Source organism: Ambystoma mexicanum, chromosome 8 (assembly GCF_040938575.1).
Source record: "Ambystoma mexicanum isolate Mex_15411 chromosome 8, UKY_AmexF1_1, whole genome shotgun sequence".
NCBI lineage: Eukaryota > Metazoa > Chordata > Amphibia > Caudata > Ambystomatidae > Ambystoma > Ambystoma mexicanum.
Window position 1 is genome coordinate 464,413,692 of NC_090929.1, and position 19,200 is coordinate 464,432,891.

Below are 19,200 nucleotides of genomic sequence, written 5' to 3' on the forward strand. Positions count from 1 at the left end.
TAAGCCTTCGGAAGTGTCTCTGGGCCATCCAGTTGACTGACCAGCTTACAAGGGAGTCCTGCTCTGTAACTGCCGCCAGGTTGTGTTGTATTTCGAGTCCTTGTCACTCTCCCACGCTTCGTACACTTGGCGTTCCCAAGTCTGAAGGGAGGAGTGTACATTTGGCTTGAATACACACGGCCGCTCCGTTGTCCTGCTGCGGCAACAAACTGTGCTGGTTTCGTCAATTGGGACGTCTTTTTGCTCTACACGACTACGAGGCGTTCCCTGCTCTTCTGAACCTGCCAGCTGCTGAAACTAACGTGGAGAAGCCTGGGTCTGCTTGCTTCGGGGACCGGTGAGTAGTTTAGCTAGGATCTGGTCGCCCTCCTGCAGTATCCCATTGCTTTCCCTGCTGTGTAAAAACAGCACCCTTTTGGCCGTACTCGCGCTCTGCTTCTGCCCGCTGTGGAGGCTGCGCTTGAGTTGCGGAACCTGTTCTCCTTCTGCTGTGCACTAACCCGAACTGCCTGACTTCCTCCGAAGAGCTTCCCCTTTTGCCCGTTGGCACCGGCGTGGCAGGTACTTTGAGCACAAGGCTCCACTCTTCGCAGGGCTCGGACTTCCATCTAGTTAGGTGCCTCTGAAGGCGAACTGAGTCTAAAGCGTTATCGCACTGCCTGTTTTCCTTTCCTTTCAGGTGGACTACATATTTCGTGCTTTAAACGCTTGCGACTGTGTATTTGTATATATATTGTGTTGATATGGTATGTGTTGGTTTAATATTGTGATATTGTGATTTTCTCGCTACGGTCATTATTTTAAAGGCCTTAAAATAAATGTGTATCTATTTTTGATATAACAACTGTTTGGAGTAGTTTGTAAGCGCTCTTGCTTGGTGTGCTCATTGCGGGCTTTCAGTCACCCTCACCCCTCTTGAGACCTAGTCTTGACCGCCGCGATCTGGTCTGGCTTGTCCAGAGGTTACCCTGTTCCAAGTAATTAGGTTGGCCTTCTGAACTTCTGCGCCACCAGGACAGAGTTCAGAAATCCGTCTTAACAAGTGGCATGAAAGCGCCAGGACTTAAAGGCTAATTTACCAACTCCCAACCTCCCCGAGCGCTTCTGCCATTGTGTGAATGTATCTGGTGCTGCAGGGGACGTGCAGAGGTGGTGATTGACCTTCTAACACTTATCTGTTCCACGCACACTCCTTTGACCCTCCCCCTCTGCAGACCTGTGTGCTGCCCAGTGTCCCCGACTTGACGGACACTATTTTTTCCATCTTTCCACTGTTTTTTTTTTGTTTTTTTTGCCTCATATCTGTCCGCTGCTCCAGTGCCAACCTTACCCTTAATGTTTCCTTTGCAGCCCGCATGTAGAAAGCTGCGGTATTTGCTCCCGGGCGGTTGCATCTCACGAACAGGATATGTGCACATGACCGGCCAGGAAGGCAGTGCCACCCAGTCCTAGTCCTATCGAGAGGCCACAGAGACCCGACGGCAGTGCAGATACGTGGAGTCCTCTCAGCTGGCCCTGCTCCGGACTCGGTCCTCTTCCAGACGTCCGCCCCTCCGTTGCTCCCGTCTCCTGAGTGTGCCTGAAGTAACCCGCTTTTGCGATTTGCCGCAAACGGTCGAAATTATGACGAGGTAAGGCCCTCCCTCTGTGCGTGCCCAGACTAACGGGGTGCCCGCGTGGTGACGTGAGCAGCAGACTGCCCTGCCTTGAAGTGACTGTGAGGGCGAGGGGATGGTGGATGGCAGGGGTTGGGGTGGTGGCAGATAGCGGAGGGAAACTGGGTCCCATTTACCGTAACGATGACTGGAAAAGCCCTGTAAGCTTAAAAGGCTACTGCATTCAAACGGGTACCTTACAAATACACACGCATGGGCCTTTACACCTGTGTTGCCACTTGGGATCCGTACATATGTATAGTCGCTCCAAATCTGCTGGATTGGGAAATGCCCCCTTTTGCTTCCAGACTATTTGGACTCCTGGAATGTGCTGAAAGGCGTAGCGTGGTGGGGTAGCGATGGGGAGGAGTGCGAGGGCGGGAGACATACGGGATGTCGTCGCTGCTCGGATATATTGTAGTTAAACACTTTTTTTGCAGTGTGATGTCGTGTATCCGGGCGCTACTTTTAGCTCCTTTATCAGTTGGTAATATAATATTTACGACCCCTTCTGTGTCTGAGGGTACCCCTCAACCCTCCTCCAAGTGGCATGTGGGCAATTTCAGTTCCTAGTGTTGTAGGATGAGCGATTTCTTTGCATGGCCTTGACTTTATGGACATTATTTAGCTAGTTCGTTATGTAGCCGAGTCCTCGTCTGATGCCGCAACTGTAAGCTACTTTTTTCCCACGCCGCCTGTTGCGAAAATACGACGTCGCCAAAAATAGTTTGCAATGGTACGTCCTAACGATGTGCTCTCCAGCTAACTGCAATATACTGCCAGTAAAGTAATAGAAATGTGGCTGACCTAGTGCCCATCGTGTAAAAGGTGTTGCCAGTGGATTTAACTTTGAGCGGAATCGTGTCCTTGTTTTCTAGTGAACCATTGAACTCCATGAGTGTGTACCTGGTGGTGGCACTTAGTTTAAGGTTGTACCCATGCGTGTCTCCAATTTTTAAACCCCCCACCTTCCTGGTTTTCGACATTCATTTTAACCCCCCTTATTCTTGAAATCAAGGAGTCCGCAAACATTTACAACACCTGATGCTTTGGAAGGGTCTTGCCTGCACAAGACAACCAGACATCTCTGTGTATTGCCCTACTTGGCTTCACATCTGTTTTACACAACCACCTTCTGAATAAAATGTGCAAGTGTGCATGCATTACACTGTTTCAGGCTTATGTGGCACAGTCATTTACTGTGGTGTGTAGGCAGAATGATGGGCTTTGGGAATGCTTATGGCCCCTTCCCATTGAGCTGTGACTCTTCAGGGAAAGGGGCCATTAGCACTCTCCAATTCACACGTGTCTGCCTCAACCCAATAATAAAAGGCATCAAAGAAACCGAGTTTGGATTGACCTGGGAGCCTGTGAAGCCCAGCTATGGCTTTTACAATAGCTTGTTATAGGTATTTTAAAGCTCACTAGTGCCACCCACGTTATGTAAAAACAACCCTTTCGTTAAGATTTCAAGGAGGCAGACCTCCGTTTTTTACTCATTAAAAAAATCACCCCTTTCCTAATTTTTGGGGACGAGGATGTGCACCACATAGCAGTTAGGTCCCATCGCTGGGAGTGTATCATAAGTGTCTTTGCAGGGGCGCTTTAAACAAGGTGGGTGTTGCTTCTTTACTCGGTAGTGCACGTTTCAGTAGCTTCAGAGGGATAGAAGTGCGAGTCCTGCCCTTATTCAACCATTTCGCCAGTTTCCAAATGGACAATTTAAGCACGTGCATTAAGCCAAGGAGCTACCTTCGTTTCTGCTTTCAGCTTGTATGGTAACGTGCAGCAACAAACGAACTGCCTTCTTAAATACATTTTGCGTTGCTACTAAGAATATGGCATTCGTTAAAGGATAAAAGAAAAATACTTTGCTATAACCGGTAGAGAATCTGGACCTGTTGCCAGGGCTTTAAGTGGGTCGTGGCTGCCAAGCCCCGTCAGTCTTCATAAACTTGGATTGAGCTCGGGCTCCCTTGCTTCCCACCATGAAGGAAAGGCACTTTAACATTTTTTTTGACCATGGTCGGTATTGGGCTCTCGGTGATAAGCCAGTGTCACGTAGCACGGCGCTGTGTCAGAGATGCTGGATCTCCTTTGTTTCATTCAATATACAGTTTGACACACACATCCCGCTTCATGCTGTATGTGTCAAGCAGTCTGCTGAAAGAATAAAGGAAATTGAGCATCTGTGAAATAGCACAGTGCATGACACTGGCTAGTGAGTGGAGGACTTGGATTTCAATTCCTAAGATGAGAAAACAAAACATTTTTATTGTCCCGTAATGGGGATTCGAACCCAAGGCCTGCAAGCCTCACACTGTTATTTCAGCGCTCAATTTCTCTTGTTTCCTTCAATAAACTGATTGACACATAAAGGCCTTAACAAGCTTTAAGTGTCAAATAGTCTATTGAATGAAACAAAGGAAACGGAGTACTGATGTAATGGGACAGGGCAAGGCGACACTGGCTGGTTAGCGGCAACATCTCCAGCACGGGACAATAAAAATAAAAGCAACGCAACAGCAAAAAACGTCACTTTGTTTTATTTTCCTGTGCTGCGGACACTTAAGGCCACACCCATCATTTAGGCATTTAGACTAGCGCTGATGGCCTTCTGGTCCTCGATATGTGACAAGTGTCCTGATGATGACGGACAACATAGTGGTCATGCATTACCTCAACAAGAGACTTGGTGTAGGGTCACTACTCCTGTGCAGAGAGGCAATGCAGCTCTGGTTCTGGGCACTAAGAGAAGGAAGAACTCTTCTGGCAGTTCATCTACCTGGAGAAAAGAACACAGCGGCGGACACTGAGCAGGCAGAGCATGATCTCCCACGAGTGGGAACTAGCTCAGGAAGTCCTTCAAGAGATCTTCACCCTTCGGGGAATCCCTCAAGTAGATCTGTTTGCGACCAGTGTCAACTGGAAATGCAAGCTGTTCTGCTCCAGGGAATTTCCCCAAAGAGGAGCTTTAGGAGACTTGTATGTAGAGGACTGGGAATTTCCACTTCTGTATGCTTTTCCACCAGTCCCTGTCATTCCTCACATAATATGGAGTTTAACAATGATCTTCACTGGCCCGATTGGGCCAGGAGTACATGCTACCCGCACCTTCTGGAAATGGCCATCTGCCCTCCAATTCGTCCTCCCCAAAGAGAGGACCCTACTCTCGCAAGAGGGAGGTCACATTCTTCACGCCTGTTATCTGAAAGGGTGCTTTGTAAGGATTGGGACCTTCCGGAAGACGTAATGGAAGTGTTGCTTTTGGCGAGAAGACCAGCATCTAAATCTCTGTACCTCTGTCGTTGGAATAGATTTCGCAGCTGGTGCAGCGAAAAGAAAATAAACCCTTTCTTATGTAAACTTCCCCAGGGTTTAGCTTTCCTACTTCACTTGACCCATTCTGAGTTGCAAGTAGCCACGGTGAAGGGCTAATTAGCGGCCCTTTCAATTTTCAAAAGATCTCCGGATGAGGGATCATATTTCAAAGTACCGATTTGTGACACAATTTTTTGAAAGGCTTAAAAAATGTGTTTCCGCCTACTCCCTTCATCGTGCCATCATGGGATCTAAACCTTGTGCTAAGAGGTCTTATGGGAGAGCTCCCTTTGAGTCCTTACATTCGTGCCCTATAAGGATGCTCACCCTAAAAGCTGCCTTTTAGTGGCTATCACATCTGCCCGTAGGGTAAGTGAGCTACAGGCTCTATCTTCCAAATAACCTTTCATGACCTTCTCCAAGGATAAGGTAGTTTTAACGGTTAAGTCATCTTTCTTGCCTAAGGTTGTGGCAGAATTTAATTTGGCACAACATATTGCACTACCATTTTATTATCCTCCTCATCCATCGAAGGAGGAAGAGAGACCTCATCGTTTAGACCCAAAGAGGGTTCTAAGTTTCTATATCACAAGGAATGCAAATATTTGCCTAGGTGATCGGCTTTTTATTAGGTATGCTGGTCATGGATTAGGATTGGCTGTCACAAAACAAATCATCTCTAGATGGATTATGTGCATAACTGAGTGTTAATCATTGGCTGGCAATGATTCCCCGGAAGGTCTAAGAGCGCATTCTAAAGGAGGAGTGGCTTCTTCGAGGGTTCTGTGTGGGAAGGTAAGCATCCCTCAAATTAGTCACAGGAGGTAGAAGCATTTATTTGCTCATGCGTTGAGTTGTGGTTGTATTATTCCCAGGTTTTTTTTTTATCACAGAAGATCTCTCTGGTTAGGTTCCCATGCATGGTGGCCAGTTTAGGTGTGTGTGTATTGCGTTGTCTTCTGGGGGACATCATTATTTATTTTTTGGTTTGGTTTAGTTTGAGATTGTCATCCAGGTGTATATGTCTGCGACACATTGTTGAGGATGTCGTTTGGGTCATGGGTTGAGGTTATCTTGAAGATAAGTTCGGTATTGTCTATGTAGTTGTAGTTGGTCAGTCCATGGGCTTGAATGAGTTTCATTAGGGGGTCACGTAGATGTTGGAGGAGTGGGGAGAAGCTAGATCGTTGTGGTACGCCGCAGGTGATGGTTTTGGTGTTGGATGTAAATGGTGGTAACTGTTATTTCAGTACAATAGCTCTCCAGTCAAGTAACTAATTTGGACTGGAGGGTCCCAGTTACTGCACAATCCTCCTTGTCCTAGTGAAAAGGGAAACCTTTCCTAGATGTACTCTAAAAATGACTATGCAGGTCAATGCGAGCAACAGACCACTCATTAAACAAGAGTTCACACGCAATGGCAGTTAGTGCCTGTGCAAAATGCATCTTGGTGGTACACTATTTTTTTATTTTATTTATTTATTGCATTTGTTACTCGCCCAGACCCTGAGGTATCACGGCGAGAGATACACAAAGTAGTCAATTATTACAATGTTGCAGTTACACAAACAATATTACATTTTTTAAGCTTTACAAAAGAATATGTGGTCATATGTTAGATTCCAGTTGGTGAGATAGTCCATAACCTTAAGTTCCGGACCTGTTGGCAGCCCTTAGGTTGCCCTAAGCAGTGTAGTTGGTCATGGGAGGGTAAGATTTGGGCGGTTAATATTTGTTAAACGACCAGGTTTTCAGAGCTTTTTTGAATTTTTGTAAGGATTCCTCATTTTTGATGCTTAGAGGTAGGGCATTCCAATGCGATGGGGCTAGAACTTTGAAGCCACTTCCGCCTGCTCTGCTATATTTGTATGGGGGCACTTCTAAAAGCGCCAAATTATTAGATCTCAGCGATCTACATGCCATTTTCTTTTTGATGGAGTTGTTGAGGTAGCTGGGCGCTTTGTTGGTGGTACATTTGTAGACGATACTAAGGGTTTTGAATATGATCCTTGCTTCAATAGGCAGCCAGTGATTTTCTCTTCTGGTATTGGATATATGTTCTGATTTCTTTAGCCCTAAAGCTGCTCTAAGGGCTTTGTTCTGCAGTAGTTGGATTTTGTTTATGTTGGTTTTGGACGTTCCTAGGAAGAGGATATTGCAGTAATCTAGTTTTGTTAGGATCAGGGCTCTAGCCAGGGTGATGCAATTTACAGGGGTGAGAAATTGGCGACTGAGAGCAATAAGCTTTGCTGTGTAAGCTGTGGAAAGGGCTGCTATTTGTTTATGCATGGAGAGGTTGGCATCGATGTAAACACCTAACGTTTTGACTTGTTTAAGTACTGGGATCAGGGTACCCTCGATGTTAATGTGAGAGTAGTCCGCATGGAGGGTGCTTATTCTTTTTTGGGAGCCCACAATGAGGACCTCCGTTTTCTCATCATTTAAGCAAAGACTGTTCAGGGCCATCCAGTTTTGGATTATGGAGTAAACTTTATTGATGGTGAGAGTGTCATGGATGTAGTCGCCTGAGATAGGGATGAGGATCTGTGTGTCATCTGAAAAGTTGGTGTAGATGACACCCATATCGTCTAGGGCTGAGAATAAGAGTTTTGTGTATGCATTATAGAGGGTGAGGGATAGGCAAGATCCCTGGGGGACACCTATGGGCACTTATATGGGGTCCGCTGCAAAATTCCCCATGGCAACTCTGGATGTACGGTCGGTGAGAAAGGATTTGATCCAGTGAGTGGCGTTACTGGAAAAATTAAAATCTTTTTTTAGAGTGTTGCATAGTTTGTTATAATCTACCAGGTCGAATGCTGCTGATAGGTCCAGTAGCAGTAGCGACACTAGTTTGCCTGAATCTCTGATAGAGTCTAATTAGATTTTAAGATCCAAGAGTGCTGTCTCAGTGCTATGATTGGGCCTAAAGCCTGATTGTCTGGCTCCTAACAGGTTATTTTGTTCTAGGTGAGTTTGTAGTTGGTTATAAGATATTTTATCAATGATTTTAAGTAGAAATGGGACAGTTGTTATGGGCCGGTAGTTGGTGGGGACTAGTGGGTCTAGCGTGGGCTTTTTTAGTAGGGGCGTGACCCAGGCCGCTTTAATGCTGACTGGGACCTGGTTGGTGGAGAAGGAAGTATTTACAAAGTTGGTGATTATGGGCGTGAGAGTGGGGGCGAAGAGTTTAATTAAGTGTGCTGGGAAGTTATCTCCTTTGCAGTTGGGCACTTTAAGTTTGGCTATAGTCTTGAGTACTGTATCATGAGAGACTGGTGTGAAGTTGAAGAGAGGGGCTGTGTTTTCTACGGTAGTGGAAATCTGGTTGGCTGTGGAGTGTTTGTCGGACAAGAGGTTTCTTTTAGAGATGATTTTGTTTTGTAATAGTTTAATCTTAGTGTCCAGGGCATCTTGGATGGTGGAGCACCATTCTTTGATTGGTTTGACTGGGTTAATTATGGGGATCGGGTTCTCCAACTCCTTGAGTATGGTGAATAACTCTTTGCTATCGGAGGACGCATTACTAATTCTTGTGTTGAAGGCATCTGCTTTATGGGCGATGATGGCTGATTTATAGGTTTTGTTTGCAGAGTTGTTCCAGCGCTTCTGTGGTCTGGTTTTTCTTTAGGCGGTGCTCAAACGATCTTTTGATTCATCTAAGAGAGAATAGTTCCTCATTGAACCAGAAGGAGGACTTTTTGACTTTACGTTTAGATTTGTTCACGCAGGGTGCTAGGGTGTCAATTGTACTAGTAAGAGAGCTGTGGTAAAGGTCTGCCAGGACACACGGATTGTTGGCGTTAATGGTTTTGTTATTTAGGACTTTGGCTAATAGTGGGTTGATGTTTTCAGCTGTGAGTTTACGGATGTTTCTTGTAACATATGATTCTTTGACAACTGTTTTGGGTAAGTCTGGATTTTTGCACAGGATAGTGAAGTTTATGCAGTGATGGTCTGACCATGGTACCGGGGAGTTGGAGTCTATGGATACTATAGTGTTAAGATATAGTATCCAATCTAGAGACCTCCCTTTTATATGGGTAGGGGTGTTCACGAGTTGCATGAAAGCCATGTCTTTAAGTGCACTGTGTAGTGCATCTGCTTTGTGGTCTTGGGGGTCATTGAATCCTAGATTCAGGTCCCCTAGGACTAGGGATTTTGTGTTAGGTTTTATAAGTGGCGTTAACAATAGTGGTATGTCTAGTTCTGGTTGAGATAAGGAGTTGGGTGCTCTATAGATGGTAATTAAGTGTATAGTGGTTTTGTGGTCCGTAGCTAGTTTGGCTAGCAGGACTTCATAGCCAACTGGGCTCTCGATAGGGCTGGTTCTTAATTTGAGGTGGGCTTTAGAAATAATGGCTACTCCTCCACCTACTGAATTTGTTCTGTCTGTTCTGAGAATAGTATAGTCTGGGGGAATGGCAATGGAGAGCGAGGGGCCGGACGCTTGGTGGAGCCAGGTTTCTGACACTATGAGTAGGTCAAGTACTTGCTCAATAATGAGGTCATGAATTTCAGTGGCATGAGCAGGTATGGAACGCGCGTTAATGAGGGCTGCTTTGAGGTGTGTGGCCGGGGGTGGCTCTTGGATTGGAGTGGGTGAGTGAATGTTGGTAGTCTCAATAGCGTTAGATTGTTTTTTGATTGTGATGGGACTTTTGGATTGTTTGTCTTGGGTTCTCAAAAGGGGTATGCCTTCTGTGTTAGCATGATTGGTGAGAGTGATAGTTCGAAGAGGGTTAGAGATTCTAGATCTGAGTCTTAGGGTTCTTAATGTGCCTAGAATAGGGATATGATTGGGTTGATTAACTTTGAGTGGTCCTCTGGTTGTGATGTAGGAGGTTGTGAGGGTCCGTGATCTGAGTCTAGTGCGTCTAAGTGCACTGAGAACTGGGGTGGTTGTTATCGGTATTAAGTGGGGTGTGTTATCACTTTGTGGCTTTCGGATGATTTTGTGAACTATTAGACTATTGATCGAGGGGTGCAGATTATGGAATGAAATAGTGCGGGGCAGGAAGGGTGTAGGGCATGGGATAGGATGATGACGGGGGCAGGCTACTCTGGATAGGCCATTGTCGTGGAAGAGGAAATGGGCACCTGTGCAAGGTGTGTCAAACGGGATGACACAGAAGGGAAACATCATGAATAGTAAGCAGCCTTGCATGGTTAACTTGGTTTGGATAGGAGAGTGGACAGGTGTTAGCTATCTATTGTGTACCTAGGGGTCTCTTTTGTGAAATGTCTACCTCACAAAGGGCAGGATGAGACTGTGTACCTGAGTGCAGAAGGCAGCAGTGGCGAGGGCTCACAGCATCACAATAGGCAAACGTGACTGTGCACCTGTGTGCAAAATGCAGCAGTGACTAGGGCTCACAGCATCACAATAGGCAAACGTGACTGTGCACCTGTGTGCAAAATGCAGCAGTGACTAGGGCTCACAACATCACCATCAATAATAGAGAAAATTAGTATATGCAACTGCGTGCCAAGAGAGCTGTAAATGGCAATTTTACAAGACAAATATATCACTCGAGATTGGAGTTGTTTCAGGTAGAGGTGACAGTATAGCAGTAATATGAGGCTGACCCATCAGAACGATATTTAGGGTGCCAGTAAACCGGTTCAAAGATCTCAATGAAGATCGGGGTTAGTTGGGAGGCTCACCGAGTTTTACATAGTCCTGGGAGAGGAGATCCAGCAGGGGCACGACCAGAAAGCAAAGACCTAGGGCAGCCCGCAGCACGGCACGCTCGGTCAGCTCAGTCCGCAGCCTTCTTCGGGTGCCTTACTCGGCATGTCGGCTCGCGCCTATTGGTGGCGCGTGATTGGTTGTATTGACTGCTGGACCAATCAGGATAAAGGAGGAATTCTCTGGCATGGATGCGTCTCAGTTGGCGGCCATCTTTAAGGCAGTCAAGCCTCGTGGAATCCAATGGCTGCAACAGTATCAGACAAAGTGATATTGACAAGCAGAGCGGGTGAAGTAGCCCATGAAAGCCACACTATTAGATGGGGCTCCTCTGTGGAAATAGCACAACGATCAGGAAAACGAGTGATCAGGGCCGTGAAGCAGCAGATGCTTACCGCAATAGGCCGCACCGTGGTTAGTGCAGATGAGCTGCTCCAGCAGCTCCCAGACGAACGTGGAGCTCCTGCTCCCTGGCTGCAGGGATGTTTGTGTGATGCATTTTGTAGTAGCGAGCAGCCTTACTAAAAACGTAACTCGAAATTACACTCTTATTCTCGAATTGTCTTTTGGGGGACACCCCTCTGTCTTCCCCTCACATCATCACGCTTATGTAGGCTTGCCATGACAACCAACTGCCCCTAACCTTTCAGACAAACATCTGCCTGTCCATACCATTACTTTTTGCTCTAGACTTCAATAAAGGATAAAGTAAAGAACACTGCAGGAAATAGACAGTTGGCTGTGTTCATGTTGTGGTCCAAGACCTAGTTTGCTTAGAAGGTTGGCTCTGATCGATCAGGATAGATTTGAGACATGCACAGGGGATCCGCATGGGCTGCAGGGAAGCTGGGTCCAGGTTTTGTGGTGTGTGGGTTGATTGGAGTTGTTACTTGAACTAGGGGTACTCGGTCACCCTGCTCTTGTGCGCGCTGACAGATATATATTTATTTTTAAATATTGTATTTGTCCACCAGAGCCATCAAACATTGTGGAGAGAGCAGCATTAACAATTAACAAATTCTGCCTGTGCTTGCATTGCGACCTCATACACATTACTGACGATATAACTTCCCCTTTCAAAATTGGCCATTGGGAAAAATATCTGTTAATCGCATGTCCGTTGACGTAACCACTCTGCTACCCACCTCGTTACAATGATGTACTGCAGAAGAGACCTTTATTAGGTTAAGTCAAGGAGGGAAGGGATGGGAGGGGAGGGATGGAGATTGGAGTCTTAACTAATCTGCAGTGCTACAGAATACAGATGATGTGTGGAGAGACGAGGTTGGGAAAAGTGCCTCATGTCAGACACAAGAGTGAGGACACCAGAATGTAGCTGAGCGAGGCATTGTTAAGATGGTACTACACGTGCGAGGTGGAGAAACATCAAACACTGGAAAGACATGGAGACAGAGGAGCGCTCTCTGAAAGTGTGCTTGAGGATGCCAGCTGATGTACATGAAGGGTAACCAAGAAGAATTGCAAGTGATTAAAGGAGACATCCGAGAGTTAACACCTGGAATCAAACTCCCAGTTGACAAGAAAGGTGGAAGCCTGGTGAGCCGCCTGGAAGCGAAAGGGAACGCTACCTCTGTATGCTGAAAGTAGGAAGCCATGTTCAAAGTCTCTTTCTGAAAAGAGATTAGGTCAGAGGCATTGAAACCTGGAGACAAATTACCTTGGGCTCTCTGACTGACCCTGAAAGACAAAGCACTCAATCTTGCAACTTAGTCTCTTGTGACACTGAACTGGGAACTTGACTGGCAATAAGAAAACCGTTGGGGCTTTTTTTAAATACTTCCTTCTGTCAAAAATGCAAAATGTAAAGCAGATGAACTTTATTAACTATCTGACGGTCTAATTTTTTGCTTCATGTGGTGTTTGTTGTCGCCTCTGGGAGTAAATTGACCGGCAAAGAAAAGCACTCGCTCTATAATTGGCTCAGGAAGGATTCAAGAAGAAGCCCCCCCCTCTTACCTCCTGGATTTGTACATCAACGCCTAGTAATCGAAATGGGAGTGAGGCGTCAGTGTGTGGAAATGAGGAATCAGGCACTCATTGTACTTCAAGAAATCATCCACTTTGCCACACTTAGAAATCATCCACTTTGCCACACTTGCCTGCCCCAGCCAGCATGACTGCACCCCCAAACTGGAACTAGAGCAAAGACCAAGTCTTTTATTAGTCCAAGGTGGAACCTACTCTCAAGAAAACATCTAAACATCTACTCCATATACCATGAAGGTGCTTGCATAAACCGTGGGTGGAGGACGGAAAGCGTTGGGAGGTGGGAGGAAGTGGGGTTGAAGCCCCAAAGGGAATGATATCCGGCTACACTTCAGAATCATCAGTTAGCCATCACTTAATCCAGGAAGCTCATCTGTTACCTCCTCTCCTAATCTAGGAATGCAACTCCAAAGTGCAATGTGAAAAAAACGACTCGAACGGACAATAAATGCACTTTGTCAGAAAAGCACTATTATTGCATGGTGACGGCGGGAAGGATTTAGTCGACCTCTTGGAGCTGAAAACAAACAGTTCCTTTAGTGCTCAATAAAGTTGCAGCTTTTATACCCATTTAAATAATTTACATAATCACCCATTTTGTTACAAAGTCATCCCTCAAAATGCCATTGGCTAGCACTGTACAAGGAAATCTAATGCCCATACATTCACAAACCCCATTGGACACACTGACCAAACCCAATCCCCTTCCCCATGTGATTTCTTTCCATAATCCGTCATGACATGCTGAACCTAATCTCTTTATTATCTAAAAACAATTCAATTCCGACTTGTCCCATTTGGTAGGAAACCTTTAACCCACTACATAATGGGCAAAGCTTTTACAAGAAGAGGTCAAATAAGAGGAGGGAGAGTAACTAATAACCATATTTTTAATCGAGCAATAAACGTCTTATTGTCCCAGACGTGCTGGCGTCCCATGTTATTCCTCAAGCATTCCTTCACGTCGCCTTATTTGTGACTAGCAGGATGTGTGCTGGAGGCTATATGATCCGAGGATGGTAGTCTTCCTACAAGCCCAAACTAAACCTAAAAAACAACAGTAAACTGTGCCCTCCAGCACCCCTTCCTTGTGTTTTATTAATTAACCCCAGCTCGACCCACCATTTGGCTGGATTTAACAAGACTTTTTCCTCCTAGGAAGATTTGTTCCCTATATCAACAAACACATCTAGTTGTGAACCCACGACTCAACGGCACTTCATTAATTCTTCACTTCAAGTAACCATTTGATGCTATTGCCAGTTTCCCAAATGTGGCTTGCTTTATTCCTCCTTCCTTGACCTGGTCATTCAACCCTTGAGGCCATGCAAAGTTCACCTTGGCAAACCAAACTCTCTGCGGCCTACATGAAACCCAGCTTTGGAGGTCGGTGGGAGGGGGGAGCGGGCACAGTGATCTGTGATATTTCTATGCACTCGCAATGAACCACATATTTCCCTAATATCCCAGGCCTTGTCTCCCATCTAAACCATTATCAATCCCACTACCGCACCCCTCATAGTGGCTTTCCCCTCAAATTTATTTCTCGCATGGATAAATATCCTTGCTTCCCACTCCAAACACAACACGTTGTACATTGTGTCCCCACAACTTCTATTATGTTACTAGTGATGCAAATCTAAAATGTATTCAAACTAAACACAAAGTAACACTTAGTAACATTTATCCCAATCCATTTATCTACACTGAACGCATGTTAAATTGCATCATTGCGTCAACGTCTCGTCTAACCTAGCCGCACCATTGTTCTAAAATGACGTGCGCAGCGTGAACCTCTTCCCTACGTTGAAACATGAAAAGTGCATCCCAAAAATATCCATGCTTCGCACTTGGGTCTGTATTTCAATGTTTAACCAAATGATAGATGGTAAAACGCATTGCTCCTCTTCTTTCTGGGGATTATAACTGGTTAAACAAGTAATGATCCAAATTGGGTTACTGTTTTTACAAAAATGTAGAAAGCTATATTGGAGAGTATGGAACCATATGAAGAAGCCATTTCACAATGATATCGGAGCAAGAAAAAATATAGCCTCTTGTAACGGAAACAGCAGCTTACATAGAATGGATGTCGCCGTACAGCACATTTCTGCAAAAATCAACATGGAGAAATCTTTGAATCTCAATATGATCGGGTAACATATGGTTTAGGGTGATCCCGCATACCTTGAAAACAAACCCATACGCAATGTAATTGCAATGCTCGACCTAGAACTGAAAGTAATTGTCGTGCAACAAATATTTTCGGTTTAAATTTCGGGCACCATGATTTTGGGATTTCAGGGGTGTCCCCAGCTTAATTTACACAGCTCCAAACTAGTCGCCAGGTGATTGTGTCAATATAGTTGTAAAAATAAAAGAAACACAAAAGACGCTCAGACTGCAGCGGTTCGTACGCATTTTTCGACAGAAGGAAATTGCATCCAATTCAGACAGAACCGTTGAGGCAACCTGTACAAGGTAGCTGGTCCACAAAAAGGGATTTTAAATGAACCATTTGGTCCGCTTTAACATGTTCTATATTAAGGCAAACGTGTACGAGCAACGCTTTACAAGCGTTTTGTTTGCACAGGTTTGTCATGCGATCGAATCTGTCACTTTGTACTCGCCTTAAACCCTTGCAACTGTGGGGTGCATTTAAGGCCTCAAAGAGAAGTCCCTTTCACATGAATGGCAGGAATTTAAACACTGCAACAAAAAAAAAACGGCTTGGCTTTTTCTTTTGTTGTTCATGTAAAATTAAAGAACCATTGGAAAAGGGGCCTACCTATCATTGTTAATGGACAAGCAGCACTTTAATTTACAAAAGGAGGAATCAAAGAATCCTTTGCCATGGAAAACAGGATTTTTAAACATTGAAGCAAAAAACGGCCTGCACATGTGTTTGCAAATAAAAAGGTCTTTAAAAAGTCACAATGGAAAAAGATCTCACTGCTCACATCAGGAATGCAGAACCGGATGTGTGGGTTGACCAAAGCAATATATATTATGGATCCCCCACAAAACTCCAGTGACAGTTGAAGAGACACTTACTTCAGGAAAAACCTTTTCTGGCTGGGTGCAAAAACCTCACAATGAAAAGCCCTGCTCCAACTGGATGTCACAGCTCCCATCTAATAACACCGCAATAAAATGTGATGCTGCTGAAGGCATCAAAATTCCCTATTCTACGGACTTGCTGGCAGGAAAGCAGGGACTTCAAGAGAAGGCCATCCTTGGCTGAAGCATGACCAAAAGGTGTGAATCCTTGTTGCACCCAGTTCAAAGAGCACATACTAACTTCAAAGAGACTCGTACAAATCTCTGGTCGCAGGCTGACCCAGGAGAACAGATGGTTGCGTAGGATGAAGCAACCATCCCATTTGCTGATGGAAACACATCATTTAATTTAAAAGACTATTTCATTTTTGGTATTTCGCGCAGCAATCGGACTGAGGATAGATTTCATTTTTATGCAATTTTTTTCATGTAATTTCCAGGCGGTTTCGGGGGTATAAAATGCATATACCTGTGACTCTGGGAACTGTAATGACCAGTTAGACTAGGTATCTGAACATGTTACTGTGAGAGTGGATGATGAGGTGGAAAATGAAATTAGGAATATGCTTGATAATTTACATATGCATAACTGTTGTACATTTTATGAAAATGACAAATGTGACATATGGCCATGCTACATCGTATGGATTTGGCGGTTGGCTTATCTATTTCTCCATGATCAGCTAAAACAGAATACATGTTTTGTATGGCAGTTGCTAGTACAATTCTGAAGCTGTGATACATAACTAGTTTTTGCCAAAAAGTTGAAAAGAGAACGAAGAGTGACAAATGGAAAAAGACAGATGTGCTCCCAACCCCTAAACCAATCCTGATTGGGGACAGAGAGGGGTAACTGTTCAATCCTAGCAGCATGGATTATTGCAGGGTACTCCTTGGATTGTAAAATTAGTGATGTCATTTCTGCTATCTAAAGGGGACTGTACTAGGACAGACGCACACAAACTGGGGATAAAGAAAAAGGAGGACGGAGAGAAGGCTGCTGACATTTACCATCTTTGAGAGTGGAGTGACCAGACCCTGTGCCTTATCTTTCCTGGGTGTCGTGAGATGCAACTGGCTTTCCTGAAACTTAAACAAAGGCTTGCCATGCATAAGCTCTTCATTTTTGTAGCAGTGCATCCAAGAGTTCCCCCTTGAAAGCCCCAATTGCCAGTGTAGATAAGTCATCTCCCCCTAGAAGAATCTCTTGTTTGCCTGTGTATCTTAGCATATCCCCATTGAAAACCCCTCATATGTCTGTGTAAATCCTTAGTATTTTTGTAAGTAAATCAATTAATTCCCACATTGAATTTCACAGGATCGGGATTGGTGGAGTTCGAAACCAACCATCCTTTCCCCCGTGTTTTTGTTCATTGTTATAGTAATTCAAGTGTTGCCCAAAAGAATATATCCCTTGTGAACTGAAAAACAAATTTGTCCCTGTTTAAATTATGCCCTGCTAAGCGAATTTTCATTTGCCAGTGTCATTCCACTTGCGTCTGTCAGCCTGAACCAACACCAATTTTATTTTATTTTTGTGAGCTAAACCCCCTTTCCCAGAGCCTACCTGTAATTGTAGCCTCAGTGTAAACAAATTTCCATTTGCCACTGTATTTTCCCTTTGCATTTGCCTGTCCCAAAAACCGATTTTCCTACTTCATTTCTATTTTTCCTGGTGTGCTGATTAGTATCCTCTAAAACTTTGCCTGCCTCCTAGTGTAAGCAGACTGACCACAAAAGTGATGGGTGGAAGGTTTCGAATGAATCTAAACCACTGGCAATTGCTCTGGGCCAACCTTCCACACCACCGTTTTTTAGCCCGTCTGCGCCATTGCAAAAGGGGACCAGCCATGTGCAAATCAGTCAGCAGCTGCCGCCACCGAAGTGTAAGCAGTACAGATGTTCTTCTATTCTGTCCCCTAGCAGTTGTGAACATCCAAACCCTATTTTTTGATTTTGCTCCAAAAATGTATTTTTCCTTTCTTTGCTGGCTTCCCATAATGTGGTGGTGGGCTGCACCCCAAAACCGATTTTTTTTTTCCCGCTATATTCCTACTCCTACACCTATAATATACAAATTTATCTGCAACAAAACTTGAAACTCCTCACAGTAAATGCTTCAAATGAAGTTTCAGGCTTGGTCCAATAAGTGTCCGGTTCCTTAATACTTTAGATTTGCACTTAGATTGTGATTCCTCTCACTGGAGATGGGCTCTCCCCAATACTTCGTTATCTGCTCTCCTAGATAAAAGGGGACAGCATTGTGGGGAAACCTCTAAGGGGCCTACATGTTACTCTCCAACTTAACAAGGCTATTGTACTTACAAAATGGATTTGAAGTTGTACTCCATAGCTCTCACCATATACCACCCCCAAGAAGCTTACCGCTTTGGAAACAGTGTCCTAGTGGGTCCACCTTCCTGGTCTGCAGAGTTCCCTCAAGGCCTCTGTACGGAATCGGGGATCCGACTTCATCAGAATATCCAACAATGGGCCAGCAATCCCATTATCTGACTGTGGGAGATGCCATACATGTTGCAGCTCTATAGCAGCAGCCACAGGCTGCACTTCCAAGAGATCTTTAAAAGCAAACCCCATTGGTCTCCTTGGACGTAAAATATGACAAGAGAGCCTGCCAAAAACCCTGGAGAAAACGGTCAGATCTATCATTGGGTTGCCTTGCAAGGCAACTTGCTGACTGGTGTGAATACCTGGGCCATCTCTCCTATCGCTGTCCTCAAAACCAAACAGAGGAGTGGACAGTGTTCGAAGTGAGCGGGAGCGGTGCTCCTATACTTTTTAAAGTTGCCTTGTACAGCTCCTATACTTTTATTTTAAAAAGAAACTGCTCCGGAATGGTTTTGTTTTAAAATAAGTGTAGGAAGAAGTTGAAACCTTCACTTTCAGTGCACTGCACTGAACGTTCCCTTAAAAAGCAGGTGCTAGTGTTTGGGGGTGCGGGGGTGTATTGTGTGTGGGAGGGGTTGTGGCATTGGGGTTTGAAGAGAGCAGTGGCAGGCCAGCAGGGAACATAGTTCCACTAATTCTTTCTGTACACTTCGACCACTGGGAGCGGTGAGCGGATTGAAAAAGGGTTACCAATACACCTCAGAAAACACGAGGATCACCTAACATTGGCACGTCCGCTTTGTGACCATACGCAATGTGTTGGGGAAGTCAGTCTGTCTGCTGGTGACAACACTGGATAACAGGTTGTCCTTACAGTATGAACTCGGATATATTACTAATTAAGCGGGACGACCAGTATATTCAGAAACATGGTTTCGAACATGTGTACAAGTACACTTTACTGGATGAGCAAAAGAATACATCCGTGATCAATTTAAGGAGCAAGCTAACTGTAATTATCCAGGAATGAGTGAAATTACACAAAAATGACTACTGTGTCTGCCTGGGGATACAAAAATCCACTCCTGATATCGTATCCTCTTTGACATAGAGGGC

General features: G+C 44.9%; 1 protein-coding gene across 3 annotated transcripts in view; it reads left to right on the top strand.

Annotated features, from left to right (window-relative positions):
• Positions 1–19,200, top strand: part of LOC138472085 (tyrosine-protein phosphatase non-receptor type 11-like) — a 532,490-nt gene that overhangs the window by 106,665 nt on the left and 406,625 nt on the right. Inside the window, exon 1 of one of the 3 annotated variants that reach the window (XM_069610077.1) lies at positions 1,356–1,631. The exons of the other annotated variants lie outside the window; for them this stretch is intronic. Within the exon in view, the coding sequence (XP_069466178.1) occupies positions 1,624–1,631 (8 nt within the window). The 5' untranslated portion in view covers positions 1,356–1,623. Of the gene's footprint in view, positions 1–1,355; positions 1,632–19,200 lie in introns of those variants that run through there. 3 annotated transcript variants of the gene reach the window in all.